Source organism: Oryza glaberrima, chromosome 6 (genome assembly GCF_000147395.1).
Source record: "Oryza glaberrima chromosome 6, OglaRS2, whole genome shotgun sequence".
Taxonomy (NCBI): Eukaryota; Viridiplantae; Streptophyta; class Magnoliopsida; order Poales; family Poaceae; genus Oryza; species Oryza glaberrima.
The window spans coordinates 2,469,654-2,497,590 of record NC_068331.1 but is presented as its reverse complement, the minus strand read 5'-3'; the positions used below and the strand labels follow the sequence as shown (position 1 = coordinate 2,497,590).

At 44.9% G+C, this 27,937-nt stretch overlaps 4 protein-coding genes across 4 annotated transcripts; all 4 read right to left on the bottom strand.

The window, feature by feature from the left end:
• Positions 1-4,954: 4,954 nt before the first annotated feature.
• LOC127775719 (phenolic glucoside malonyltransferase 1-like) lies at positions 4,955-8,502 on the bottom strand. The gene is made up of 2 exons (XM_052302007.1): positions 7,742-8,502; positions 4,955-6,261 (listed from the first exon to the last, which is right to left on the bottom strand). The coding sequence occupies exons 1-2, from the start codon at positions 8,471-8,473 to the stop codon at positions 5,569-5,571; spliced, it is 1,425 nt and encodes a 474-aa protein (XP_052157967.1). The 5' UTR covers positions 8,474-8,502; the 3' UTR covers positions 4,955-5,568.
• A 1,460-nt stretch (positions 8,503-9,962) lies between these two features.
• Positions 9,963-11,923, bottom strand: LOC127776268 (anthocyanin 5-aromatic acyltransferase-like). Its single transcript, XM_052302632.1, has 2 exons — positions 11,162-11,923; positions 9,963-10,702 (listed from the first exon to the last, which is right to left on the bottom strand). Exons 1-2 carry the CDS (start codon positions 11,921-11,923, stop codon positions 9,986-9,988), a joined length of 1,479 nt encoding a protein of 492 aa, XP_052158592.1. The 3' UTR covers positions 9,963-9,985.
• Positions 11,924-12,905: 982 nt separating this feature from the next.
• LOC127775913 (malonyl-coenzyme:anthocyanin 5-O-glucoside-6'''-O-malonyltransferase-like) lies at positions 12,906-15,264 on the bottom strand. Its single transcript, XM_052302225.1, has 2 exons — positions 14,439-15,264; positions 12,906-14,315 (listed from the first exon to the last, which is right to left on the bottom strand). Exons 1-2 carry the CDS (start codon positions 15,183-15,185, stop codon positions 13,593-13,595), a joined length of 1,470 nt encoding a protein of 489 aa, XP_052158185.1. The 5' UTR covers positions 15,186-15,264; the 3' UTR covers positions 12,906-13,592.
• Positions 15,265-16,328: 1,064 nt separating this feature from the next.
• LOC127775866 (pectate lyase-like) lies at positions 16,329-18,120 on the bottom strand. Its single transcript, XM_052302177.1, has 2 exons — positions 16,970-18,120; positions 16,329-16,871 (listed from the first exon to the last, which is right to left on the bottom strand). The coding sequence occupies exons 1-2, from the start codon at positions 17,974-17,976 to the stop codon at positions 16,517-16,519; spliced, it is 1,362 nt and encodes a 453-aa protein (XP_052158137.1). The 5' UTR covers positions 17,977-18,120; the 3' UTR covers positions 16,329-16,516.
• Between the last annotated feature and the right edge of the window lie 9,817 nt (positions 18,121-27,937).

Genomic DNA, 27,937 nt, shown 5'->3' with positions numbered 1-27,937 from the left:
GATGCATCCGCAGTGACAGCAGTGTAGCACTTCATTCCCTCTCTGCTACTGCTTATTACCGGAGGTGGATTCTCAGCTGTAATCTCTCTTTTTTTATGCATGTCGCCCAAAAATATTATCATTTTTTAAAAAAATAAGATGTATCAGCGTGTTATACATCACTACATAAACATACAAATTTAAATTCAATGTATACAACTAGAAACAAAAATAACAAATTTCACTGCAAACAGTACATATTGTAACATTCAAAAAAAATTATTTGTATAGATTGCATTTCAATTTGCATGTTTGTTAAATGATATACATTAATCTATCACATTATTTTTAAAAAAATATGACTATTTCAGTGACATAAAAAAACTCTTTTAATTAATCAATACGTCTACCTATTTATTGCATATGAACTAAATAGTTATAATTTTTTAAGGTTAGTTTTCCCTCCATCCTAAAATATAACCAATGTTAGCTATAAATTTGAATATACATTTATCTAAATTCGTTAAATGATATTTTGTTTTGAGACAAATATGTACTACCTCCGTCCCAAAAAGGTTGTATTATTGTACTGTTTATATACAACGTTTGACCATTCATCTTATTTTAAAAAAATATTATGACTAGTATTTTTGTTTTTATTAAATGATAAAACATAAATAGTACTAATTTTTTTTTATTTTTTTATAAATTTTTCAAATAAGACGGACTGTCAAACGTTGGACACGGAAATCCATAATTGCATTGAAAATGAGACGGATTCAGAAAGAAATAGCAAACTAATAGTCTTATAGTCCACCCTCTTATAGTCTTCACGCTAGTAGTGGAGGCTCGAGACCTCGCCGCCCTATGCTGGATCCGCCCCTAACCCCTAACGGAGGTAATATATATCTATACTTATTTAAACGATATTAGTAGTGACGAGTGAATCTGCCACGCCACCCCATCATTCCTTTTATAGTTTTTACAAATTAACCATTTATGGAATAGTCCAATATTTATTTCAAACAAGTGAATATCATATATTTAAATAAGAAAACAAGTAATACTAACATATTTGATAAAAATATATATTTTATCTTTAATATTATAATATATATATATTTAACCATAGTAAAGCATGTGTGGATGTTTTGCTAGCGTATACACGGAGACGCTATTCTACGACAGAGTGTAGCCACAACGCTCTAGGGTTTACATTACCGGTTGACCACTAAATTTCGAGCCCCATCGGTATTACGGTTTTCAATAAATTTTGGCTGAATTTCGACAAATCTACTGTTTAACCTTCAAAATTTCAATCAAAACTTAATTCCAAGCCATATCAAAACATCAAAATTTCACGAAATTCGATCGGCTTTCGTTGGAATTGTGAACCATGGCGCAGATCCTTCCGCGCATGCCGTTCCCGTGGGGCTAGACATATTCGCTGCTCCCCAGTCCCCACGCACGTTCAGCCCCATCCCCGGCTCCCCGCGCCTGGCGGGCTGGCAGGCGCTAGCAGAAATAAATTTGCTAACGCGGGACCGCGATGGTCCCAAAGGTTCAAAATGCGGGAGGTAGGCAGTCAGCGATTTTCATCGTTGTGTAGCACTGTATAACACTGTAGCATTATTTTCGATACTGTTTGATACTGTTCACGCGACGATCCCACAGGTTCAATGTGCGGGACCGGCCCATGAACAGGTCGAAACAGTGCCAAAACAATGGCAAACAGTCCCAAAACAATGTCAAACAGTATAGACTTAGTAAATAAATCGCTGGCTATCTTGCTCCCGCGCTTTAAAACCGCAGAACCATCCCGTGTTTTGGAGCTACAGGACCGCGGTCCTGACATCCCGCTTTTTTAGCTCCCGCGGTAGAAGTATATTTTTGCAAGCCTGTCTCGTACATGTATATAAACGTAAAGTATATTTGTAATTTTTTTCCCGGCACTAGCATGGCCTCTCTGTTGTACTCGCTCCGTCCTAAAAAAAATCAATCTAAATGTGAATAGTCAATTTATATAATAGTGCTTACTATAGTATTAATACCAAGTCCCACCTGTCATATACACATTACGTCTTTGCGTCAGTGCTGCAGCTGGCTACAGATCTGTAATCCGCTGCTCTTCTCTCTCCTCTTTTATCTCTTTAAAATATGTTTATAGCTGGCTTATAGTCTACTATTATACGTGCTCTAACAAATATGAAATCCACCTGTCCGAATTTGTTATACTCCCTTCGTCCCTAAATATTTGTCGCAGTTGACTTTTTTTAAATATGTTTGACCGTTCGTCTTATTCAAAAACTTTTGTGAACTATATGTATACATAAAAGCGTATTTAACAATGAATAAAATAATAGAAAAAGAATTAATAATTACTTAAATTTTTTGAATAAGACGAATAGTCAAATATGTTTTAAAAAATCAATGGCATCAAAATATTTAGGTACAGAGAGAGTAATATTTCTAGTGACAGACTGACTGTAAGGTAAGACCTGCCGGGTTATTGTTTGGCTTATGCTTATGCATATTTGTACCGCTTATTATCAATCGAACAATAATTTATAGATAAGTAAAACTTTTATGTGTGTATTCTTGGTGATTAAAATAATACGATGAAAAAAAATACAAAATTAACTTTAAAATTAAATCTTAAAATTTGACTTAGTTATAACCATAAGCATAAGCGAAATGCCAAATCATTCAGGAGATCTCAGAACTCAAGCAAGGCGGGCCTAACTCAATTCAAGGGTATTCAGATGAATATCCAAGATTTTTAGACAAAAAATACATATATGAGGTATATATTTCGTATGTATGCAGAGAAATAAAGAAAATAAACGCTATCTATCTATCTATCTATTATATTATTAAAACAGTCTTGAAAGGAGGCTCCACGTTCGCTGTGGGGGCTAGAAATTCCCACATTAATTGGAGAAAAAGAAAATAAGTGTCAAAGTAGAAATACAACTCAAAAATAGCTGAAATTCAGAATTAAAAATAAGAAATATTGAAAGAAGTGTCCATATAAGAAATCAATACGAGATTAATCAAAATTTGAAATAAAAATAAAATAAAATCCGAAATTAGAAAATAAAAGGAGAGTCCAAGTAGGAATATAATTTAAAAATAACTGAAATTCGTAATTAAAAATAAGGAATATTGAGAGAAGAGTCCATATAAGAACCCAATACGAGATTAGTTAATATACGGAATAAAAATATAAATAAAATCCGAAATTGGCAAAAAGAAAAGAAGAGTTCAAGTGGGAATACAATTTAAAAACAACTAAAATTCGGAATTAAAAATAAGCAATATTGAAAGAAGAATCCATATAAGAACCCAATACGAGATTAATTAAAATTCAGAATAAAATAATAAAATAATATCCAAAATTAAAAAAAAATTAAAAGAGTTAAGTAGTACTACAATTAAATTGTAACAACTGAAATTCAAAAAATAAAAAATAAAAATATTAAAAGAACACTATAAGGTATAATTACAATGAAAAAATAAATTCAGAAATTATAAAAATAAAAAAATTCAATGAGGAATACAATTTATAAATAACAAAAATTGATGATAAAAATAAATACTATTAAAAAAGACCATCTAAAACACATGACGAGATAAATATAGTAAAAGGCCTATAAAAAAAGTAGAGTGCTGGCGGTTGATACGACATATAAAAGCTGTTAGTAAAACATCAAATAGAATCCTAATGATGATTAAAAGGAGGGACGACAAGCAGGCAGTGAAGCAAACGAGTAAGACGGTTGCCGAGACTTCTAGAAAGTAAGAAAAACAAACCTCATTGATAATCATATTCGATTTTTAAAATCTCAATGACAATAAAAAGGACAAGCAGCGTGCGGGGTGTATAGGAGTACAGTTGCAGAGCCGCCGATGGTTGGCAGGACTTCTAGAAAATAAAAAAATGAATTCCAACGATAGTTATGTTCGATTTTTAGAATCCCAATGATAATAAAGAATAGGCGGCGGATGGGCCGTAGAGGAGTATAGTAGCATCGTTTGACGGGACTTCTAAAAAATATAAAAAAAAGAAATCCAACAAGACAATAAACTCTAAAAACTACAAGATCCAATTTTTAAAGGTTCATAACTTCTAAAAAGTAAAAAAAAATAATGATAATCATGTTCGATTTTAAAATCTCAATGACAATGAAGAAGGGAGGCAGCGGTCAGGCCATAAAGAAGTATAATGGCAAAGCCGCTGACGGTTTGGCGGGACTTCATTTGTAAAAAATAATTATGTTCGATTTGTAAAATCCCAATGACAATAAAGAGAAAAGACAGTGGATGGGTCGTAGAGGAATATAATGGCAGCATTTGAGGGGACTTCTAGAAATTATAAAAATAAAACCCAACGAGATAATAAACTTAAAAAGCTATAAGATCCAATTTTTAAAGATTTCAAGGAGAATGAATAGAAATAGTGGTAGACCGAGCAAACAAATAAAGAAGAATATGACAGAAGTAAGGGGTAGCGGCTGATGTGACTTTTAAAACTATATAACTAGAAATACGGGGATAGCTATTTAATAAATCTTAAGTAAAATCATACTGAAAAATATATGATTTTGTTTAGATGCTAGGCGCGTAATTACGTGGGCCACCCAGCTAGTTGATCAGAAGAAGCCTAACAAGAAAGCCTAGCAGGCTGGCTCTCTCATCCCACATTCCCACCTCTCTCATCTTCTCATGGCTCTCTCATCCCACCTCTCTCATCTTCTCATTATGTAGGCCCAATAGCAAAAAAAAGGGCCCAAAATCAACCCTGGACCACCACTGGTCGCTGTTGGTGGTTCCAACTTCCAAGTCGCAACATGTTCCTCCGTCATGCTCATCAACGCTGCGCCGCGCCACCATCGCGCACGCGCAGATGCGGAGTAGCCCGTGGCGTGCCGACACCTGTCGAGGCCTCGCCCTCAGCCGGTCGCGGACGCTCTTCCCTCGCTCGGTCAGCCCTCTCTCTCTCTCTCGTCATCTCCCCCGCCCCACGCCACCGGTACCGCTGGTCGCGCTGCCACGGCCGCTCCCGCACGACGCGCGGCGCGCCTCTTACTACCCCTACCAAATCGCCTCGCCGAACAGTCCCGATTCGATTCACTAGGTAACCCGTTTAATCTACATTTCCCCAATGTGTTGAATGTGAATATCTGACCCCAATTTGTTTTTGTTTTTGCCTGCTCAACTCAAGTAGTCTAGACAAGACATAGGAGATGCCGAATTTGAACTTAATTTGTTGTATAATTCTGTAAAGAACTACTTTACAAAATTAGACAATAAATTGGGTTCAAATTCGAAGCCAATTTACATGGTTGCCTAATTTTATGTATTAACCGTGCTGTGTGTCATGATGCTAATCGATATATACTTGGTTAGTAGATTATACTGCATATGTTTTTTCACAAAGTATATCACAATAAATCAACGAAATTGCTAAAAACTTTGTCGCAAGTTCTAATTCAATAAGTAGCACTAAAATACCATATTGTTGATCATACGTACCAAATATCGTGCTTGTGTTTATTTTTTTTCCCTTCTCATTTCGAATGCTCAATCTCAAAATCCTAACCCCACCATGAGCTGGAAGTTGGTGGCGAACGCATCCATGAGCGCGCGGCGGAGCACCACCGACACCTGCACGCCGCCGTCCGCCGCGCCCAGCATCATCACCACCTCGTCGCCGTACACGGTGGCCAGCTCGGCGCGGCTCGGCGCGCCCCACCCGAAGTCCGTCTCGTACGCCATGTACCGGTGCGACGACCCCGACCTCGTGAACGACCTCACCGGCGGGGTCGTCGCCGTGGCGCCGTCGAGCCAGCGCTCCGAGTTGCCGAACGGGACCTCCAGACCCTCCCGGATCGCCCTCTGGATCGCCGCGGCGGCGCGCGCGAGACCGGCTAGTCCGTCGTCGGAGCCGGCCGACAGGTCGCCGGAGATGGCCTTGGCGACGCATGTGGTGACGCAGTTGCCGAAGTAGCCCTCGTCGGCCGGCGGGCGCAGCCGGCGCCGGCAGTCCGCGCTCACCATGAAGTAGACCTTGTCGGCGGCGTCCAGGGACTTGGCGCGCACGATGGACGTCCACGCCAGGGAGGAGATGGCCACGTAGGTGGACAGCCGGTTGCGCAGCTGCTCGCGGCCGGCGTCGCTCTCCGATATGCGCTGCTTCAGAGATTCGATCTCGCCGGCGTTGAGCAAGAAGGTTCTCCTTCTCTGCTGCGACATGTCGACCCCCATCGGGAGTGGAGTCACCTGTACATTGCAATTGCAATATGGAATTTCTGATCAATCTTATATATAGTTTACTAGTAAAAATATCTGTGTGTTACAACTGGTAAAAACAATTTTAACGATTAATAAAAACTCTATTAAGTTAAACGACAAATCGAAACAAGACAAACAAAACAATAGCAAAATAAAGTTAGAAATTAAATATAGCATTGAATCCGGTTGCACTCGGTTCATGCGTCATCACACAAAAAATCACTTATGTATACTTTTCCATAGCCTCACAAATCTATCGGTGACTATTCCATAAGTTGAGACATGTGCATTTTTCTATACCACATAAACCAAATATTGAAATTTTGATTATTCAATTAGTAATTTTTTTTTACTATAGATGGAAAACATTTGAAAACTAACAAACTTATCGCATGCACACTTTAAACAATGATAAATTTAAGAGGAAAATATTTATGATGGGAGAAAAATGAGGAAAAAGAGAAAAGAGGGAGAAAATAGAGGATATTGGAAGGATATGGAGAGAATTAGGATTATCAAGAAAAAAAAGAGAAAAAAAAAGGCATCAACTGTGCGAGCGGCGCCGATGGGGCCGGTTTGGTTGGACTAGGAGGGGGGATTGGGGCTTGATTTGGACTTTGGAGTGTATAATAGTTGTTCTAGACTCATGCCGAATCGGATAAGGGGACATATAACCAACTCAAATACATATGACCCAAACCAACTCAAATACGGATGACGTATCAAAATTCCAGCGGAAATATTTTTAATTTTTTAATAGTAGAGATAGAGATCTTGTTAAGGCTGTGTTCTTCCCCCCATTTTCCCAACCCACCTCTCTCGTTTTCCGCGCGCACACTTTTCAAACTGCTAAACGGTGTGATTTATACGAAAACTTTCTATATGAAAGTTGTTTAAAAAAATCATATTAATCTATTTTTCAAAAAAAAAGTTAATACTTAATTAATCATGCAATAAAACGAACTTTATTTGTGTGCCAGGGAGGAGGGGTTTCCAACCCCCTCCTCCAAACACAGCCTAAGTGTAGTTGATGTTAATATTTATCTTTTCTCGTTAAACCATATCAATTAAAATTGGTTTTAATCATGTCATATTTTTTCTTCAAAGTCCACTTTACTACCTCAAAAACTATTTAGGATAGGTAGTCCAAATTTCTAGACTCACTTAATTTGAAGAGATTTGTTCAGTCTAGCTAAAAGTATCTCGAGATACCGGTACCTCACGGTACCAAATTGTTTTCGATCGTTGAATATAACTGGACATCCAACGATCGGAAACGATCTGATCCCGTGAGGTGCCGATACCTTAAGATTCTTCTTTCGTAGACCGGAACAAATCTTTAATTTGATAACAGAGTTGTACTTATTTTGAGACGGACGGGGTACCTCTATTAATTGGACTTTCTTATACAAATTATGATTTTTTTCTTGGACTAAAGAAATATATACAAGCTGGCTAATTAAATTACCACTGGAAGCGCGGGTGACATCTTGTGCAGGAACGTGCGGGATAGTTGATGCCCATCCACCTTCGGGTGGCGAATCATCGATCGGTCAAACGTCGGCGGCACGAGGCCCGGCCCTGCAGCCGGCGAGCCTCCCCGCGCCGCCGCCGCCCACGCCTTGATGAACTGCCACACCGACTGCCCGTCGGCAACCCCGTGGTGAATGGCCACACCAACGGCCACCGCGCCGCCGGCGCCGCCGCCGCCGACGTTGTCATCTCTAGGCCTAGTGACCTGCACGGCGAGAAGCGGGGCCGGGAGCATGCTCACCTCGAGCTCCGGCACGAGCTGCAAGAACGCCTCAATCTGGTGCTCGTCGTCGCCGGCGAGGCGGCGCATGTCGTCGACGCTGCCGGAGTACTCGGCCTCGACGAACCTGACGCCGGGGGAGACGGCTTCCGGGGAGTAGTCGATGACGACGTCGCCGGACTCCGGGAGGTAGGCCAGCTTCCCGGCGAGGGGCAGGAAGACGGGGAGCGCGGCGGCGAGGGAGGACTGCAGGGCGCCGACGATAGACTGGAATGGCGGGAGGTCGTCGCCCTCGTAGAAGAAGAGCCGCTGGATCCCTCCGCGGGCAACTTGGAAGCTGTCCAAGAAAGAGAGCTCGACGGTGTTCGGCGGCGGCCATGCGGCTCCGACGGCCGCCTCGTCGGGGTGGACATGGGAGACGGCGAGGACTCGCACTAGGGTGCTCATCCTGATGCTGCGACGCGAGGAAGAATCGAGAGCCAGCTGACGATCAAAGCAATTGAGAGTAAGTACTCCCTCCTTATCTAAATTTTACTACATTTGTCCCAAAATAAGTGCAGACATGAGTTTTCGCGCCCAACTTTAATCATCCGTCTTATTTGAAATTTTTTTATAATTAGCATTTTTGTTGTTATGAGATGATAAAACATGAAAAGTACTTTACTCGTGGCTTATGTTTTCAATTTTTTTCAAAAAATTTTCAAATAAGACGAACCGTTAAAGTTGGATGCGAAAAACCATGGCTGCACTTATTTTGGAACGGAGGAAGTACGTACTCTTTAAACAGACCATTCGTCCTATTAAATTTCTTTTTTAATATTATTAAAAACTTGAGTAGTTTTTTTTGAAAATTCACCGGGGAGAGCTTTCCCACTTAAATATATTAAACAATGAATCTAGTGATAAGAAAAGAATTAATAATTATTTAAATTTTGAAATAAAACGAATGGTCAAAAACGGCGTTAAATATTTAGTACGGAGGAAGTATGTTACAGCAAGTGTACGTTCCAGCAAGTAGGAGTAATTAATAAGGGTGTGTCCAAAACTCTAAGGGCCCCTTTGATTCAAAGGATTGGCAAAGGATTTTCATAGGATTCAAATTCCTATGGATTTTTTCCTACATATCCCTTTGATTCATAGGAAAGAAAGGAAACTTTCCATAGGATTGTATTCCTATGCTTCACATTTCATAGGAAAAATAGCAAGAGGTGTGACCTCTTTTGTGAACTTTCCTTTGTTTTTCCCATGGCACTATCAAAGGACTCCTATTGTCTTTCCTGTGTTTGCTAATTCCTGTAGTATTTGAGAAACCTACTACTTCAATTCCTGTGTTTTTCCTATCCCTGTGTTTTTCCTATCCTGTGAATCAAAGAGGCCCTAAATTATTATTTAATAATTCCATATGATCGAGATTAGGACCATTAGGCTAGAGTGGTTGATGCCATGATCATGCTACAAACCAATAGTACCTACCTGTATACTAGATGGGTTAATTTAGTAGGAGTAGTACTATGGGAAACTATTATTTTTTGACCAACTCCCCCGGGGAGGGGGGGGGGGGGGCCGTTTCCCCACCTGTTATTGATTTATAAAAGGAGTACAAAGCATTATACATCATGTAGGGATCCTTGTCGTTTTATGTTATCAAAATAATTATAGAAAAACTAAAAGAATAAATTAATATGTGATAGATTACCCACAACCATGGAAAAACAAATTTACCTTGCCAACGAGACATATCTGAATACGAACATAACTAGCTTTTTAATCTTTTTTTATTGCAATTAGCATAAGTATGTTTGTGAAGTAATATATCACACATTAATCCTTCATTTTGAAATCTCCCATAATTATTTGGACGACAAATCCATTCCCTATACGGTGTAAAAATCTCTGCTTAGAAAATTTTAGGAGATTTCAAAACCGGGGGCTAAATTAAAGTTGATTCTTCCATTTCTGTCAGACTGTCACGTCCCCTGCTGCTGTTTGAAACCAGCTGGTCTCGAAGGCATCCATGTGCGCCTCGTCGAGCGACACGGACACCTGCACGCCGCCGCCCGCCGCGCCGAGCAGCATCACCAGCTCGCGCGCGAACGGCGACACGAGCTCGACGCGGCTCGGCGCGCCCCACCCGAGGTCCGTCTCGTACGCCATGAACCGGTGCGACGACCCCACCGCCGTCAGCCTCGCCGCCGGGAGGCTCAGGTGGAACTGGAGCCACCCCTCGATGTCGCCGCCGAGCGGGTCCTCCAGCTGCTCGCGGATCGCCGCCCCGATCGCCGCCGCGGCGCGCGCGAGCCCCTCGTCGTCGCCGCCGTTGTCGCCGCCGCCGCGGCGGAGGGCGCCCACGTTGGCGCGCGCGTAGCACGCCGCGACGCAGTTGCCGAAGTACCCCGGGTCGATCGGTGGGCGGAGGCGGCGGCGGCAGTCGGCGGTGACCATGAGGTAGGCCTCGTCGGCGGCGTCGTGCGGCTTGGCGCGGACGACCGAGGTCCAGACCAGCGACGCGATGGCGACGTAGGCTGTTACTGGAGACGCCGTCTCGCGCGGTGGCTCGCCGGCGGCGATGCGTCGCGAGATGCGACGCTTCAGCGATCCGATTTGGTCGGCGCGGAGAAGGAAGGTCCTCGTCCGCTGGCCCTTGATGACGTCAGCCGCCACACGGGATAGCTTCACCTGTACTTCACTTACTGAGTGAGTGATATTGAAGTACTACTACTGCTGTTATAGATTTAATTACATCAAATTCAATTGGAATTTATTTACTTTATGAATCATAGTTTAAATAGAAAAAAAAAGTTAGGAGCTACCTATTAATCTTTCGACAGAACTATAGTTTAGAATCTTACAAATTTTTTAACTAATAAATATAGCCCGATTTGAATGAAATAAAACAAAAGGACAAAAATGTCAAAAAAATCGTAAATCTTATAAAATCTTATTTTAGTATACTGTAAAGGAGTGTAAGTGCACTATAACCGAATGTAACAGCAAGTTTTATATGTAATAATATAAATCTTGATGTAAGATTCTACAAACGAAAAAGTGAAAAATACGAGTCCAAGAATGTAAGTAAGATAGCAAATCCGAAAAGTTTAGATGAAGAACTTTGAATCTATATATTTACGGACTTACCTCAGGTAGAGTCGGAGAACTCAATTGAAGGAACTTGCTGGCGAGCTCTTCACTTCTGGGATGGCGAATCAACGCCCGGTCAAACGTCGGCGGCAGGAGGCCCGGCGCCGCCGGCGAGCCCACCATCGCCGCCGCCGACCACGCCTTCATGAACTGCCACAGCGACTGGCCGTCAGCCACCGCGTGGTGCACGGACACCCCGACCGCCACGACGCCTACCGCGTCGTCGCCGTCGTCGTTCCGGAACGCCGGCCTGGTCACCTGCACGGCGAGCACCGGGGCCGGAAGTTGCTCCACCTCAAGCTCCGGCACGAGCTCCATGAACGCCTCCACGTTGTGCTCGACGTCGCCGGCGAGGCGACGCATGGCGTCGAAGGCGCTGATCTCGTCGGATGAACCGTACTCGGCCTCGACGAACTTGACGCCCGGGGGGACGGCGGCGGCGGAGTAATCCAGCACAACGTCGCCGAGCGCCGCGCGGAACGTCAGCTTGCCGGCGAGGGGGAGGAAGGCGGCGAGGGCGGCGGCGAGGGATGACCGGAGGGAGCCGACGAGCGACGGGAACGGCGGGAGCGCGGCGCCCTCGTAGAAGAAGAGACGCTGGATCGGCATCATGGAGACGAACATGACGTCGTAGAAGGAGAGCCTGACGACGTCGTCGCCGTCGTCGCCGCTTTCGCCGGCCGCCGGCGGCATCTCTCCGGCGGTTTGCTCTGGCTGGACATGGGTGACGCTGACAACTCTCACTGATCTTGAGCTCATGGTGAAAGTAGGCGTAATTACCGCGCATGGTTAATGATCACAAGAACTGAAGTAATTTATAAAGCCGTGACAAAATGCAAAATCTTCGTGCCTAGATCCTTCGGAGATTGGATGTGGAATTTGTAGCGAGAAGAATTGCAAAACAACATGCTAGTTTGTATTTTTGTTGACTGCCATGACGATTGCCATTTTTACTTGGAGCGGGAAGCAGTTGGTTTTATCAATCCAACAAGTGCACTATACAGTCCAGTCCGGCAGGAAAATATATACCAACAGAAAAGGAAAAAACAGCGGCAAGCTGACAGTAACTCTGGTTTACTCCAGGTTAATATTAGCTCACAAGCATTTTATCGAACACATTGTATGTGCACGCAACAATGAGCCCGTTGGATTGAATGTTGAAACCATGCACTACAAGTTGTAATTATATATGGATCGATTAATGCGATGTTGTGCGATTAAGTTGGGTAACGATAACATACATATTACAGTCTTCTAGGGGAGTTGATGTTAGCCGTGTTTAAGAAGTGATGCTTTGGCGGCTTGGGCTGAGGTCCAAAGCAGGCGGCGGTATTGCTTTGTTCATTTTGGCAACGATATTGTGATAGCTATGAAGTCGGAGCTGTTGTGTCGCTAGACGACAAGCTCGTCAACAATAACACTTGTCTCACGAAGTTAGAGCTTCTCTGTCGCCTTACAACAATCTATTTATCGACGGATGCTTTAGGCTCCGTCATTGTCTTTTTTAAGGATTTTGTTAGCTTAGGTTTGCTAGAGTTACTGTAGTCATGGTTTTCGCTCAGTTTTTCCTAATTATCTGTGTATTGTAAGGTTCGATCTTGCTTTCTTTTTAAAAATGGCACATCTTCTTCTTTGTATAAACCGTCACAACGTCGGTTGCTAAAAAAAAAGATTAATGCGATGCTCTTCTCAAACTTCTAAACAATGTGACTTTTATAATATATATACACACACATATCAATTTCTTAAGAAAATCTTCAACTTCATATACAATTAATTCGTTTGTACACTCGAATAGTGATAACAAGTTAAATCAATGAGAAAAAAAAAGCATAGTCAACATTGTCGACGTAGTAGTAGAACTAGAAACCATCAGTTGACCGTTGAACAAACAAATTCCACCTCGCCAGCAGCGGATCCGCCACCATCGGATCGGCCACCAGCACATGCACATCCTCTCCGGCCGTCGTCGTCGCCGCTGCCGCCGCCGCCGCCGTCAGCTCGCGCCGGCACATGGGGCAGGTCCCTAGCTTCACCTGAGCCCAAGACTCGAGGCACCGCGAGTGGAAGCGGTGCGCGCACGGCGTCTCCACCCACGCCTCCGTCGTCGTCTTCTCCCCACCGCCGCCGCCGCCGTCCAAGCAAATCGGGCAGTTGCTGCCGTCGTCCGGCGCCTCCACCGTCTTCATCCCGATCAACGCCTCGCCGCCACCGCCGCTGCCGCCGCCGATGTAGTCGTCGACGTCCATCTCCTCCGTACCATCGTCCTTCAACTGGTTCACCGACTCGCTCGACGTCGCCATGTCGTTGTGGTGATCTTGACGCGGTAGCTCGTGATTATCTTCTCCCCGATCCATGGCAAGCGAAGACGACGACGACGAGGAGGAAGACATTGGTATATACTGATGCTGTTAAGACTGTAGCTTAGCTAGATTGATGGCGAGTCGGATTTGGTGTCCGAATTCTGCAGGAAGTAGCTGTCGAACGCCTCCATGTGGGCACGGTCGAGCGCGACGGAGACCTGCACACCGCCGCCGGTGGCCGGCGGCGCCGCCACGAGCGCTACCACGTCCATGCGGTACACGGACACGAGCTCGACGCGGCGCGGCGCGCCCCACCCGAAGTCCGTCTCGTACGCCATGAACCGGTGCGACGCGCTGGCCTGCGCGATCCTCTCCTTGGGCACCTTCCTCTCGAGCTCGCTCCACCGCTCGACGTCGTCGGCGAGCGGGTCGTCGCACTCCAGGCTCCCGCGGATCGCGCTCTGGAACGCGGCGGCGGCGTGCACCAGGCCGTCGCCGCCGCGGAGGTCCCCGACGGCGGCGCTCGCGTAGCATGGTTTCACGCAGTTGCCGAAGTAGCCGTCGCCGACCGGCGGCCTCAGGCGGCGGCGCAAGTCGCCGGGAATCATGAAGTAGACGTCACCGTCGCCGGCGCCGCCCCCGCCGGTGCTCGTGAACTTGGCGCGAACGAGCGACGTCCAGTAGAGAGACAGGACAGCGACGTGGGTGGTTGGCGCCGCCATTAATATTAGCTGCTCCTTCGTCTTGGCGAGCATCCGCTGCTTCAGCGATTGGATTTGGTGAGGCCGGAGCAGGTAGGTCTTCCTCCATTGACGCGTCACGTCTGGCTCTGGAAATAATGAGCAATCCTACACTTTCGCTTCAATTAATTAGCACATCTCTCTCTGATTAAACTAATTAATATGCTCCGATTCTTCTGCGATGAGTGATTAATTAGTTTTAATTAATTAATTGATTGATTGATTGATTACCACTAATGGCAGCGCCGGCGCGAACACGCGGAGGAACACGCGGGCGATCTCTTCATCGTTGGGATGGCGGAGCACCGGTTTCCGGTCAAACACCACCGGAATTGTGGCCGCCGCCGCCGTCGGCGATCCCTCCCGCGACGCCGTGGACCACGCCCTCATAAACTGCCACACGGCCTGGCCGTCGCCGACCACGTGGTGGATGGACACGCCCACGGCAACGACGCCACCGCTGCCGCCGCCGCCGGCGGCGGCTGGCCTCGTGACCTGCACGGACAGCAGAGGGGCGGGAAGCCGCCCCACGTCCATCTCCGGCACGAGCCGCTTGAAGGCCTCCGTGTGGTGCTCCTCGTCACCGGCGAGGCGGCGCATGTCGACGACGGCGTCGTCGTCGTCGTGGTACTCGGCCTCGATGAACACGACGCCCGGGGAGACGGCGGCGACGGAGCAGTCGATGACGACGTCGTCGTGGGAGGGGCGGTAGGCGAGCTTGCCGGCGAGGGGCGCGAAGACGGCGAGGGTGGCGGCGAGGGAGGACTGGAGGGAGCTGACCATGGTCGGGAACGACGGCTCTGCTGCCTCGTAGAAGAAGAGGCGTTTGAGCGGCGTGAGGGCGAAGAACATGGTGTCGAGGAAGGAGAGCTCGATGACGTCGACGTCGCCGCCGCCGGCGTGCGGTGGCGCCGCCGCTGATGCGCCGCCGGGGAGGACGTGAGTTACGTTGACAACTCGCACTGATTGGGAGGTCATCCTGCAACCGCTTCTGATTGATTGCACTGGCTGGTGATCAAGCGTGTTGCTATATGCTGCTCAAAGCGACAAGTCAAATTATTTTTGTTTTCTTCAGAGCAAACGAGCAGTCAAATTCTCACCAAACCTTTTCGTACAATACGCAAGATGATTGGTTAAATTAATTGGAAATTATATTCACGCATCTTAGCTTTCACTGAAGAGGAGAGTGTAAGCAAAATATATTCTCACTCGATTAGGAAGGCTGCCGAATCCCCTTTCTCCTGCTAACAACAGTCAGAGCAAGTATGGAGCAACACTGGTCCAACAGTGGTAGATTTCACTGGCAACCACATCTTTACTGTAGCACGCTGGTTTATACCGTTGGATGAAGATCTAACGCATCAAAAATGAGTATATAGCCGTGATAAAGGTAGATTTGCTATCTTTTTTTTAAGCGATAGGTAATAGTACGAGCTATGATGTACTCCTAGTATAGCGCGACGTCGCAGTTTTTCAGCTAACTTCACTGTACTACACTACTACTACGTGTGACGCAGACAACCAAACAACATATTCTGTTTTTTTTTCTTGTCCTACCTTTTCAGCCCGGATGCCCAGTCCAATCTGAAATGGACCCAACACCGGGATCATCAGCTCCATGCGGCCCAAACTAGCTGGGCTCAGCCCATAAGTGGAGAACGCGTGGCCCATGAGAAAGCCGCGCGTGAAACCGGTGTGCGCCGCATGCCGTCTCCTTCTATGTACGCCTCGCCGCCGCCGTCGGCGTCCAAGCATATCCGGCAGTCGTTGCCATCGCCCAGTGCCTCCACCGTCTTCATCATCGGCCCAGTGCTGCCGCTCGGCGCTTCGCCGCCGCCTCCGCCGACGACGGTCGTCGTCGGCTGACTGAGCGACTGATCCTATGCGAAACGGTAGTAACGGCCTAGTCTAGCAACTCGCTGATCGCCGCCATGTCGCGGAGGTAAGCTTCGTCTTCGTCTCGAGGAGGTTGCGCTCCACGTCGTCGTAGGGGTTTCTCGGCCCGAAGTCATCTTCGTCTTCCATGGCAAACGACGCCGCCGCCATGATCGATCAAATGATACAAAAATGCCCAGTCCGTGTCCGTGCAGGACGCGTTCGCCGCTGTTTGAGTCGGATTCGGAGCATGGATGAATGGTTCCTTTTTCTTTTCATTTTGCTTGTGAGAATTACACAGGTTTTACACATATACAACTTTGTCAAGATTTTCATAGCTGGCAGCCTGGCACCAGGTTATATAAATAAAGGCATGGTTAGCTAGCTTTCTCTTGTCCTCTTCCATATCGTTATCAATATGCATGTCTAGTTAATTAGCATGGCATGCCGACGTGGCAGTTGAGCGTGCCGGCGAACTTGGTGAGCTGGCCGACGTACTTGCCGTGCTTGGCAGGGATGAAGTCGAGCTGGTCGTAGCTGCGCTCGTTCTGGCCGCCGGACTCGTTGAAGAAGGCGCCGTTCATCATCACGTCCCCCTGCGACTTCCACACCCACTCCTTGTACTCGTCGTACGGCGTGTACTCCCTCTTGGTCACCTCCTTGGCGTTCACGTCGTCGGGCGCGATGAACCTGTTCCCCTGGCTGATGATCGTCGGGTTCATGTTGCCACCGATGGCGTACATGAGCCAGTGCGTGTAGTCGTTGTTGACGACGTGGAAGAATCCGAACCTATTCACAAAGGTAGGGTTTGCGTACGTGCATTTATAGGAGTGAGTATGCGTGCATTGTACTGTGTAATTCTTTAAAATAAAAAGAAGAATCCGAACCTGCAGCGCGGCATGCGCTGCACGAGGCCCTTGCCGAAGTGGTTGAACGCCACGGTGATCTGCATCACCTCGTCCTGGGCGTCGCTGTTGCTGGCGCCGAAGAGCATGACGTGGTCGTGCTTGGTGAAGTGGCCGTTGGAGATGGTGATGGCGGTGGAGCCGCTGACGGCGTCGATGAGGCCGTCGGAGCAGTTGGACATGGAGACGTGGTCGATCCAGATGTTGGAGGAGGACATGATGGAGATGCCGTCGCCGTCGCTGCGCGTGCGGAGGCCGTAGTGGCGCTTGGAGTCGCGGATCATGCCGCCGCCGTGCGGCACCGAGTGGTGGATGTGGACGTTGTGGATGATCACGTGCTGGACGCCCTGGAGCGTGATCTGGGCGCCGGTGATGTGCACCTGCGCGCCGCGGCCGTCGATGGTCTTGTTGTGGTTCACGATCAGCTCCTGCCGGAGCTGGATGATCATGTCGCGCGCGAACACGATCCACATCGGCCGGTCCTGGATCACGCCGTACCGGAGAGTCCCTTTCCTCGGGATGACCATCTCGTCGTCGCTGGCGTCGGTCACCACGTAGATCTTGCCGGCGGCGCCGCCGACGGTCCTGTGGCCGAACCCACGGACGCACCGCGCCAGCCGCTTCCGGTCGGTGGCCCAGTCGTCGCGGCAGCGCCAGCAGCGATCGATGGGGTTGGTCGCCATGCACGGGCCGGTGTACCTGGCCAGCGAGCGGCGCGTGGTGGCGCGGAGCACGTCGGCGTTGAAGCGGTTCAGGGTGGCGACGGGGTCGCTCACGTAGGCGGCGCGGTTGAACGAGCGGGCCTCCTCGGCGCGCTTCTCCCAGTACTCCTCGTCGGCGGTCGCGTTGTGCGCCGTGTGCGCCGACGCCGCGGTGACCACGGTGGCGACGACAGTGAGGAGGTAGAAGAGAATGCAGAGGCGGCGGCTCCCCGTGACGGAGGAGGCTGCCATTATCGTGCTGTGGTGTGATGTCGTATATATATCCATATGTATGCCTTTATTTGTGGTGGTCCGGCTCGCCGGCTGACGACGCACGCGTCACCGCGGGGAAGGTCTCAGGGAAGTGCGTAATTTCGTGAGACCTCCCAGCCGGGTGACGGACGCCGTACGTGCGGACGATGGCACCACCGGCCGGCTGCGAGGCGAGGAGCGGTGCAGCGCTATATATATCACGGCTTGGGGTATGCATGCATGCTGTTGCTGCCTGCTGGGCGCTGTGCTCAGAATGGACTCTCACAGCGACAAGGGAGGCGAACCGTACGTTGTGGGCGTTTTAGTTATTGCACTGAAAATATGCATGTGCAGTTGTAACGGATAAAAACGTTTTTTTTTATAATATAACCGCTAATAGGAACTGAGCAGCGAATTCACTATGCATTATACTAGCATGGTGGCCCGTGCAGATTGCGCGGCTAGCATCATTATATTTTTTTCTCATATAATAGCATATATGTTTTCTCAATGTATTTTTCAAATATATTAAAATGACAACATAATTTTTAATTTTGTACTAACTTTACGAAACTACTAATGTGTAATATTCATATTGTATTTTATATACATGTTAGTTATAATTATTTTTAATATCAAATTTTAGTTATTTGTAAATTATATTCCTATATATGGACTCTAGACTCATCTTTCAATATTTATTTTTTTAATTCCTAATTTTCGTTATCTGTAAACTGTATTTTTATATAGACTCTAGGCTCTTCTTCCAATATTATTTATTTTTAATTCTAAATTTTTATTATTTCTAATTGTATTTCTATGTGGACTCTAAACGCATCTTTCAATATTCTTTAATTTTTAATTTCGAATTTCAGTTACTTCTAAATTATATTCCAATATTGACTTTAGACTCTTTTTCCCATGTTTTTTAATTTAGAATTTTAGTTATTTATAAATTGTATATTTATACAAACTCTAAACTCTACTTTTAATTTTATTATGTTTATTCTGAATTTTAGTTAGTTTTAAATTCCTATATGGACTCTATACTCTACTTCTAATATTCCTTATTTTTAATTCCAAATTTCTATTATTTCTTAATTGTATTTCTATATGGACTCTATACTCTTCTTCTAATATTTTTTATTTTTAATTTAGAATTTCAGTTATTTCCTAATTGTATTTCTATATGGACTCTATACTCTTCTTCTAATATTTTTTTTATTTTGAATTTCGAATTTAAGTTATTTATAAATTGTATTTCTATATGGACTCTAGTCTCCTCTTCCAATATTCCTTATTTTTTAATTCTGAATTTCAACTATTTCTAAATTGTATTTCAATATGGACTCTGTTTTTTTCTCCGATTAATATGAGAATTTCTAGGTCGTGAGAGCGAACGCGGAGGCTCCTTTTTCTATTCCTTTAATAAGTTAATAGATAGTTTGAAAAGGTTAATGAAAATTGGTCCTTGGTTTTGGGCCGCCTATTCTTTCCTTCTTTTGAGTCTCAACCCAGTCTGTTGCCTCCCTCCGTTCAAACTGTCTCTCTTCGATCCAGCCCAGCCTAGTAGAGCTACAGGCCCAGTTCGTATAGCCCACCGCCGTCTTCAACCTTCGGCTATGGATGCCGATGCAACCTGGAATGGCTAAATTACAACTAGTAGTCAGCACCTCCCCGCAAGACTGAACAGGTGACGCGCGTGGAGAGGGGGGCAGCGAACGACGCGCGCGGTAGAGTCATGCGCACCCCCCGCAAGACTGAACAGGAGGTCTCTTAAGGAGCCGTATGCGATAATGAAGGTCGATTTTTGCAGATGTCGCTAGTTACGGTACGTTTGCAACCCATAGGGGGTTCTCGTAAAAAAAAATCGTTTTTTCAGTAGTGGATACTTTTTAATGTTTGATATTTACATAAATTTTATGAGTCTTAAACTAATTACTATAAAAAATCCCAAGCTCCAAATAATCTCTAGATTGTATTACACGTGCCCCAGGTAAAAAAAAACACAAGTATATACTACTGTACTATATATATATTTGGAGCAAATTAACTACTTATAAAATGGATAGGAATCAGAGGGACCTGGCATAATACTAGTAATAAAATAGATAGGAATCAGCGGGCGTGAGTTGTGGCTTAATTAGTGAGTAAAATAGATAGATACCATGTATAATTGTATATACATCAATACATTGCATTTCTTTGTTGCCATTACTGCTTATATATAGTGGTAAATTCTCACTCGCGTCCAACCATTGACATGTATCTTCCGTAGTCAGAAGAATACTAGATCAAAGCCATGGAGCCTACAAGCACAGCAGCTGTGACGCCTGTCCTCCTGGTCACAGACTTGCTGTGCTGCTTGTGGTGTTTACTACTGGAGCAAGGGCTTTGGTTCACAAAACCATAGAGGTATAATATAATTTTTTTTTGCGGAATTTTTATTTCATGTCGAATCGAGCTAGAATCGAGAATCGAGAATCGACCAGTGGGTTTAAATATTTTTGTGTCGATATATATGTTCTTCTGAGAAATGTGTATATTGAGTTGATCGATGTAAATGTGCACAATCCAACATGCGCTTTTTCCTTTCTCTACTGTATAAAAGAAGGTTGTGCGGAAGTATACAACTTTTCAAATTTAGATTTTATGATATTATTCATCTGAGATTTTCTGCGTGCAATTCATGAGTATATTTGACTAGCCTGTTTTGAATTCATATTTGGTCTGCTGGTGTGTGTGTGTGTGTTTTTCTTCCCCAAAATCAGAGCGACGATGGCGATGTGATTGACTGCGTGGACATCAACGAGCGGCCGGCACTGAATCATCTTCCTGATCATGACCGCCAAAAAGTTCAGGTCTCCCCTTACTCTAAAAACGAAAAGAAAATATTGATCTTTCTTTACTCATGATCAAGACATGAAAAGATATAATAAAATCCATGCTATTAATTAATTTTCTTGTCCTAGATAATGAAGCCAGGGCGAAGCATCAAGGAGATAGTATCCGGCTCCGGCATTGCCACGACGAGGCTGCAAGAGCTTCACCAGACATGGCGGAAGCGAGGGAGCTGCCCGGCCGGAACAGTTCCGATCCGGCGGCCGTCGGCGAACGCCGACCCGGCGGCCGCCGGCGAGCTCGCTCGCCGTGCCTTCTCCTTCGGCCATCCACACTACAAACCATCCATCTCCAACGATGGATGGTCCGGCTCATCAGGCACATTAGAGGTAATTAATTAATATAAAAATATTTTTATTAGGAGTTGCAAAAATAATACTTCATCCCTCTCATATCATAAGTCGTTTTGACTTTGGTCAAAGTCAAACTACTTTAAATTTAACTACATTTTATAGATAAATGTTTATAATGCCAAATTAGTTTTATTAAATCAATAATTGAATATATTTTCATAATAAATCTGTCTTGCATTGAAAATGTTACTACTTTTTTCTATAAATTTAGTTAAACTTAAAATAGTTTGATTTTGACCAAAGTCAAAACGATTTATAACCTAAAACGAATGAGTAGTAATTAAGGTTGTCATTATGTCCATTATCCAATTTATCCGCACCCAGCTAGCTGTCACAAATATGATGTGCCATTTTTATGATTTTCGGTTTTGATTAAATTACAGCGCAAATTAAGTTCGTTAATTGATTTTTTTAGAATTAATTGATTGATTAATTATGTACAGGTGGCTGGTGCTTACGGCACAAATGGGCCGTACCATGGTGCTCGGGCAGATGTACCAAACTGGAAGGTAGACGTGCAGCCTCGCGAGTTCTCCATGAACTACATCATGGTCGGCTACACGCTCGACAAGGATTACAGGCCTTATCCAAGTTCTGATCCACCAAAAACTCTTGCCAACCAGATTGTGGTTGGACTCGTGGTAATTACCATATTTTTTTCTGTAATGAAAATCAAAAGGCACACGACCAATATGTTCTAAATGTTTTAAAAAAAAGTTAGGGGAAAAAAATCCAAACCATCTCCTTTCTAAATGTTAAGTATCACATAGATTTATAACGGAAGCCTATAACGACTACTACCTATAATTGCAAACATAATATTAGAATATTAATGTATATATGTTCTCTGTGGATATATATATTTGTTCGTATATATGTCACTGAATGCAGGCCTGGCCAGCTTTATATGGGGACTCTTTATCAAGATTGTTCATATATTACACCGTAAGTGACGACTCATCATCAGCGCGGCTGATGATCGATATATACTATAGCTAATACATGGGGATTAAGGTGGGCTGAGATAGATTAATAATTAACTAATTGACTGATGATATATGTGCAGAACGACAGTGGAGCTCAGACCAACTGTTTCAACCTGGACTGCGATGGTTTCCATCTTCAGAACAGCTCCTTCGCTCTGGGCTCCTCCTGGAGCGACGCACTGTCGCAGCATGGAGGCGAAAGATACGGCGTGACGCTTAGCATCCACAGAGTAAGTCAAATAAATTTGGTGCTCCTGTCTTCTACCGTATCCGTTTTAAAATAAGCTCATTTTTCGCTCATCTCACACGTACTAATATAAACATCAAAAGATTATATGCATCTACTTTATCTAAATCTCGATACAACTATTACTCACTTTATCTACTCTCAACACGATTACTCCCTACTTTCACAAACTCTATCCCATTTCAAAATAAGTTTATTTTTCACTAATCTCACACGTACCAATATAAACATCAAAAGACTCTAATACGCCTAAAATTTTTAAAAATTTCAGATCAACCAATGGTTGTTACCACTCTTCTACTTAAAAACAGAGTCTCTTCTTCTTTAAATGGTTGAACGATTAATTATTATAACATGTAAAAAATATAAAAATTACACATAGTAAACTTATACTCCCTCCATCCCATAATATAAGGCCATCCCATAATATAAGGGATTTTGAGTTTTCGCTTACAACGTTTGACTACTCGTCTTATTCAAAAATTTTTGAAATTATTATTTATTTTATTTATGACTTACTTTATTATCTACAGTACTTTAAGTGCAACTTTTCATTTTTTATATTTGCAAAAAAAATTTGAATAAGACGAGTGGTCACACGTTGCAAGCAAAAACTCAAAATCCCTAATACTGTGGGACAGAGGGAGTAGCTCATAAAAATTTCAAATACTTACATAAAAGTAGTTGGTACTCTGCTCCGGTCTTTCCTCGATCCACACGCGAGTGAAACAGCAGCCAAGAAAAGTGCTCATGGTAGGAGCCACGCATACCAGCGTGAGCACAAGGGGCCGATGTCACGGCGTCGTCATCACTGTGCGATCCAAAAGCTCAAGACATCCAAATCAGGCGATCCACTCGGGCGAGGAGGCCCACAAGTAAATTCCCTCAGAGTGAGTGTGCCGGGCCACAGGTCAGAGAGTGAGATCTAATAGCTCATTGCTATATAAGATCAGCAGGGTCGAGAGAAAAGGGACATGAAAGAAATTGTACAAACTATTCCCCAATATTTCAAACTCTCCTCTGCTTCCTTCTCCTTCTTCTTCCTCTAGCTCTGCTCTTCTTCCTCACGAAACTTCTATCCGCTGATTTCTTCGCTACTTGAGTAAATCGAATCGGAGAGAAGTGAGTTCGTGACAATTTGGTATCAGAGCACTCATCCTGGAGAAACCACGCTACACCTCTAGGTTGCAGCTGCAGGTGGAGGCCATGGAGAAGCAGAACAACGACTTCGGAAAAGTTTTGGCCGAGATCCAAGAGTCGCTGGTGTCGTTGAACAACAAGCAAGCGGAGACTCAAGCTGTGGTGGCGAAGCTGGATGCAGGAGTCAACGGATGGCGTCCGCAAGTGGAATCGGCGATCCATGATTTGTGCGCGGAAGTAGGAGATCTTCGTCAGCAGTTGGACCTCGTCGGCAAAATGAATCAAGCTTCCTCTTCAGCGCTTTCCCCTCGAGTTCCATCGACGGACGAGGAAAGGAAGGCGCCGTTGCTGCCCACTCCGCCCCCAACATCTCAACCAGCGGTGGCAGAGGAAAGGAAGGCGTCGTTGCTGCCTACCCCGCCACCAACATCTCAACCTGTGATGGCGGAGGGCGGAAGCAAATGGGCCAATGGCCACTACTATGCAGCACAACTCCGGGGAAGGGTTCCTGGTGTACATCTGACCCAGAACCTTGCCCCGGGCAAGGGTACGTTCGATTCCAATCTCACGCATAAGGGGAATTTCAATTTTGCGCATAAATTTGAGGGTGCTAGTTGGGGATCAGAGGAATTTGATTTTGAACAGGGGGAACGTTAGTATAGTCATCGAGTTCCTAAATTAGATTTTCCAAACTTTGATGGTTCTGATCCCCAGGATTGGCGCATGAAGTGTGAGCATTATTTCGATGTGAATAATACTTTTCCAGGGTTGTGGGTGAGAGTTTCAGTCATCTACTTCATGGGTAGGGCAGCCTCTTGGTTGAAATCGTCTAGAGCCCATTTGCGTTTTCCAGTTTGGGAAGATTTTTGTGCTGCTGTTTCTGAAAAGTTTGATAGGGATCGGCATGAGGCCCTGATTAGACAAATGGATAGCATTAAGCAAACCAGCACTGTCTAGGAGTTTTATGAGCGTTTTGATGAATTGATGAATCAATTGATGGTTTATGATCCGGTTGTTAGCACCAAGTACTTAACCCATAGGTTTACAGAGGGTTTAAAAAGGGAAATTAGAAATGTTGTTCTGCTTCAGCGTCCACAAAATCTCGAATCTGCGTTGGCTGTTGCTTGTTTACAGGAAGAAGTCTTGGAGACAGCTGATGGCAATTCAGGAAATTCAGGAAAGGAGCAGAAGAAAATTGAAGGGGGAATACTGCATCGACCCAATCCAGCTTTCAAGGGTGCTTATCCATTACCTGCTCCACCTGTACGTTCTGGAGGTTCCGGGGTGAAGTTTGAGGACAAGAGGGAGACTGAAATCAAAAGAGGAACTAATTCTGTTGATAAGATTGGTGCACTTAAGGCTCAGCGTTGCGCCCAGGGTCTTTGTTACATTTGTGCCGAGAAATGGTCACCTACCCATAAGTGTGCCAACAGAGTTCAACTTCATGCTGTGCAGGAGCTTTTCACAGTGCTGTTTGAATCTGAAGAAGATACCTGTTCAGTTCTTGACATAGCTACAAAACAACAGATAATGGCAATTTCTGTACATGCTATGCAGGGCTCTGAGCATCGTGGATCCATGAGAATGCTGGGACAAATTCAAGGCAAGAAGATTTTGATTCTTGTGGATTCGGGTAGTACGGCTAGTTTTATCAGTAAGAAGGTGGCAGCTGGCCTAGTTGGGGTATGGTGGCTACCTACCAAGGTGCAAGTGAAGGTGGCCGATGGAGTATTATTGCACTGTCAGTCTGTGATTCAGGATTGTGAATGGGTTAGCCAAGGGTATATGTTTTGTACTGAATTTAAGGTGTTGACTCTCGGAAATTATGATGTGATCTTGGGAATGGACTGGTTGATGCAGCACAGCCCTATGACAGTTGATTGGTCCACAAGGACTTTGATGGTGAACAAAGATGGACAACAGATCTTATTGCAGGGAATAGTTTCTGACACTGAACAGTGTACTCTTATTTCTGCTTGTTAGCTGAAAGAGTTGGATAAGAAGATGGCAGTGGCAAATCTTGTTCAGTTTTGCTTTGTTACTGAAGATGTTCAGACTAAAGTTATACCTGCGGCTGTACAAAAGTTGTTAACTGACAATGTTTCCCTCTTTGATGAGCCTGAGGGCTTGCCACCACAGCGCCCATTTGATCACACAATACCGTTGATTCCTAGAGCCATGCCGGTTAATGTCAGACCTTATCGGTACACTCCCTCACAAAAAGATGAGATCGAAAGCCAAGTTCAGGAAATGCTGTCTAAAGGTATAATTCAACCTAGCTCTAGTCCTTTCTCATCTCCGGTGTTATTGGTTAAAAAGAAAGATGGTTCGTGGAGATTTTGTGTGGATTATCGCCATTTGAATGCTATCACAGTCAAGAACAAGTATCCATTACCAATAATAGATGAGTTACTTGATGAGTTAGCAGGGGCTCAATGGTTTACCAAGCTTGACCTACGTGCCGGGTATCATCAAATCAGAATGCATATAGAGGATGAACATAAAACTGCCTTTCAAACCCACCATGGTCACTTTGAGTTTCGAGTGATTCCTTTTGGTTTGACAAGCGCTCCTGCCACATTTCAGAGTGTGATGAATAATATTCTATCTACATTGCTCAGGAAGTGTGTGCTTGTCTTTGTGGATGACATACTCATATACAGTCGAACTATGGAGGAACATTTGATCCATCTATAGACTGTGTTTCAGATCTTACATAAACATCAGCTTAAAGTCAAAAAGAGCAAATGTTCTTTTGCTCAATAGAAGCTGGCTTACTTGGGACATATTATCAGTCCTAATGGTGTCTCCACAGATTCTGACAAGATTGTTGTTGTTCAGTCTTGGCCGGTTCCATCTTCTGTCAAGGAGTTAAGAAGCTTTTTGGGTTTGGCAGGTTATTACCGCAAGTTTGTGCGCAATTATGGAATTCTGAGTAAACCATTAACTTCTCTGTTAAAGAAGGGACAACTTTATCTATGGACATCAGCCACAGATCAGGCCTTTCAGGCTATCAAGCATGCATTAGTAACTACTCCTGTCTTAGCAATGCCCGATTTCAGTATTCCTTTTGTGGTAGAGACTGATGCTTCTGACAAAGGGATGGGTGCTGTACTTATGCAAAACAATCACCCAATTACATTCTTAAGCAAAGCCTTGGGGCCACGACATTTGGGATTATCCACCTATGAGAAAAAGAGTCTTGCAATTATGATGGCTGTCGATCATTGGCGCCCTTATTTACAACATGCTGAGTTTTTCATTAAGACAGACCATCGCAGCTTGGCTTTCTTAGATAATCAGCGTCTCACCACACCCTGGCAACACAAAGCACTCACGAAACTTTTGGGATTGCGGTATCAAATCATCTACAAGAAAGGTAGTGACAATCGAGTTGCCGATGCGTTGTCCCGTTATCCTCTTGGGCAACAAGTTGAACTGTTAGCTTTATCAGTGGCTTTACCGGCTTGGATACAGGAAGTGGTTGATGGTTATCAGCAGGATACTGATGCTTGTTGTAAAATTCAGACCCTGTGTATCAATTCTGGAGCAGTGCCCGATTTTTCTCTCAAGGATGGGGTACTGTATTATAAGAATCGCATATGGATTGGCAATAACACTTCTCTATAGCACAAAATTCTTGCCAATTTACACTCCTCGGCGTGGGTGGCCATTCCGGTATTCAAGTAACTTACCAGCGCGTTCAACATATGTTTGCTTGGCCTCAACTTCGTGCTTCCATTACTCAATATATTCAGTCCTGCACAGTTTGTCAACAAGCCAAGCCTGAACATGTTAAATACCCTGGTATGCTCCAACCACTCCCTGTTCCTGCACATGCCTGGCAGATTGTGTCTCTAGATTTCATTGAGGGACTTCCCAGGTCTGCCACTTTCAATTGCATCCTTGTTGTGGTTGACAAATTTTCCAAATACAGCCATTTTGTTCCCTTGAGTCATCCTTTCACGGCTTTGGATGTGGCTGAAGCTTACATGCAACATATTCACCGACTTCATGGATTACCTCAGTCGCTCATCTCTGATCATGATCGTATCTTTACAAGCACATTGTGGACTACTCTCTTTCGTTTGGCTGGCACACAATTGCGTATGAGTTCTTCTTATCACCCGCAAACGGATGGACAAACGGAGCGTGTCAATCAATGTCTTGAAACCTATCTTCATTGCTTTGTTCACGCTTGTCCTTCTCAATGGAGTCGGTGGCTCGCTCTGGCTGAGTATTGGTACAATACATCATTCCATTCTGCTTTGGGTACTACACCATTTGAGGTATTGTATGGGCACAAGCCTCGCTATTTTGGTCTGTCTGCTACATCTGCCTGTCAGTCGGAGGATCTGTTGGACTGGTTA

Bases quoted from the DNA above. Each gene is read 5' to 3' on its own strand.
- LOC127775913 (XM_052302225.1), bottom strand. From the start codon at position 15,185: ATGACCTCCCAATCAGTGCGAGTTGTCAACGTAACTCACGTCCTCCCC. The intron at 14,316-14,438 runs GTAATCAATCAA...GCGAAAGTGTAG, and splicing joins CGCCGGCGCTGCCATTAGTG to GATTGCTCATTATTTCCAGA.
- LOC127776268 (XM_052302632.1), bottom strand. From the start codon at position 11,923: ATGAGCTCAAGATCAGTGAGAGTTGTCAGCGTCACCCATGTCCAGCCA. The intron at 10,703-11,161 runs GTAAGTCCGTAA...AGTGAAGTACAG, and splicing joins GTTCTCCGACTCTACCTGAG to GTGAAGCTATCCCGTGTGGC.
- LOC127775866 (XM_052302177.1), bottom strand. From the start codon at position 17,976: ATGGATATATATACGACATCACACCACAGCACGATAATGGCAGCCTCC. The intron at 16,872-16,969 runs GTTCGGATTCTT...CTTTGTGAATAG, and splicing joins CAGCGCATGCCGCGCTGCAG to GTTCGGATTCTTCCACGTCG.
- LOC127775719 (XM_052302007.1), bottom strand. From the start codon at position 8,473: ATGAGCACCCTAGTGCGAGTCCTCGCCGTCTCCCATGTCCACCCCGAC. The intron at 6,262-7,741 runs GTAATTTAATTA...TGCAATGTACAG, and splicing joins TGTCACCCGCGCTTCCAGTG to GTGACTCCACTCCCGATGGG.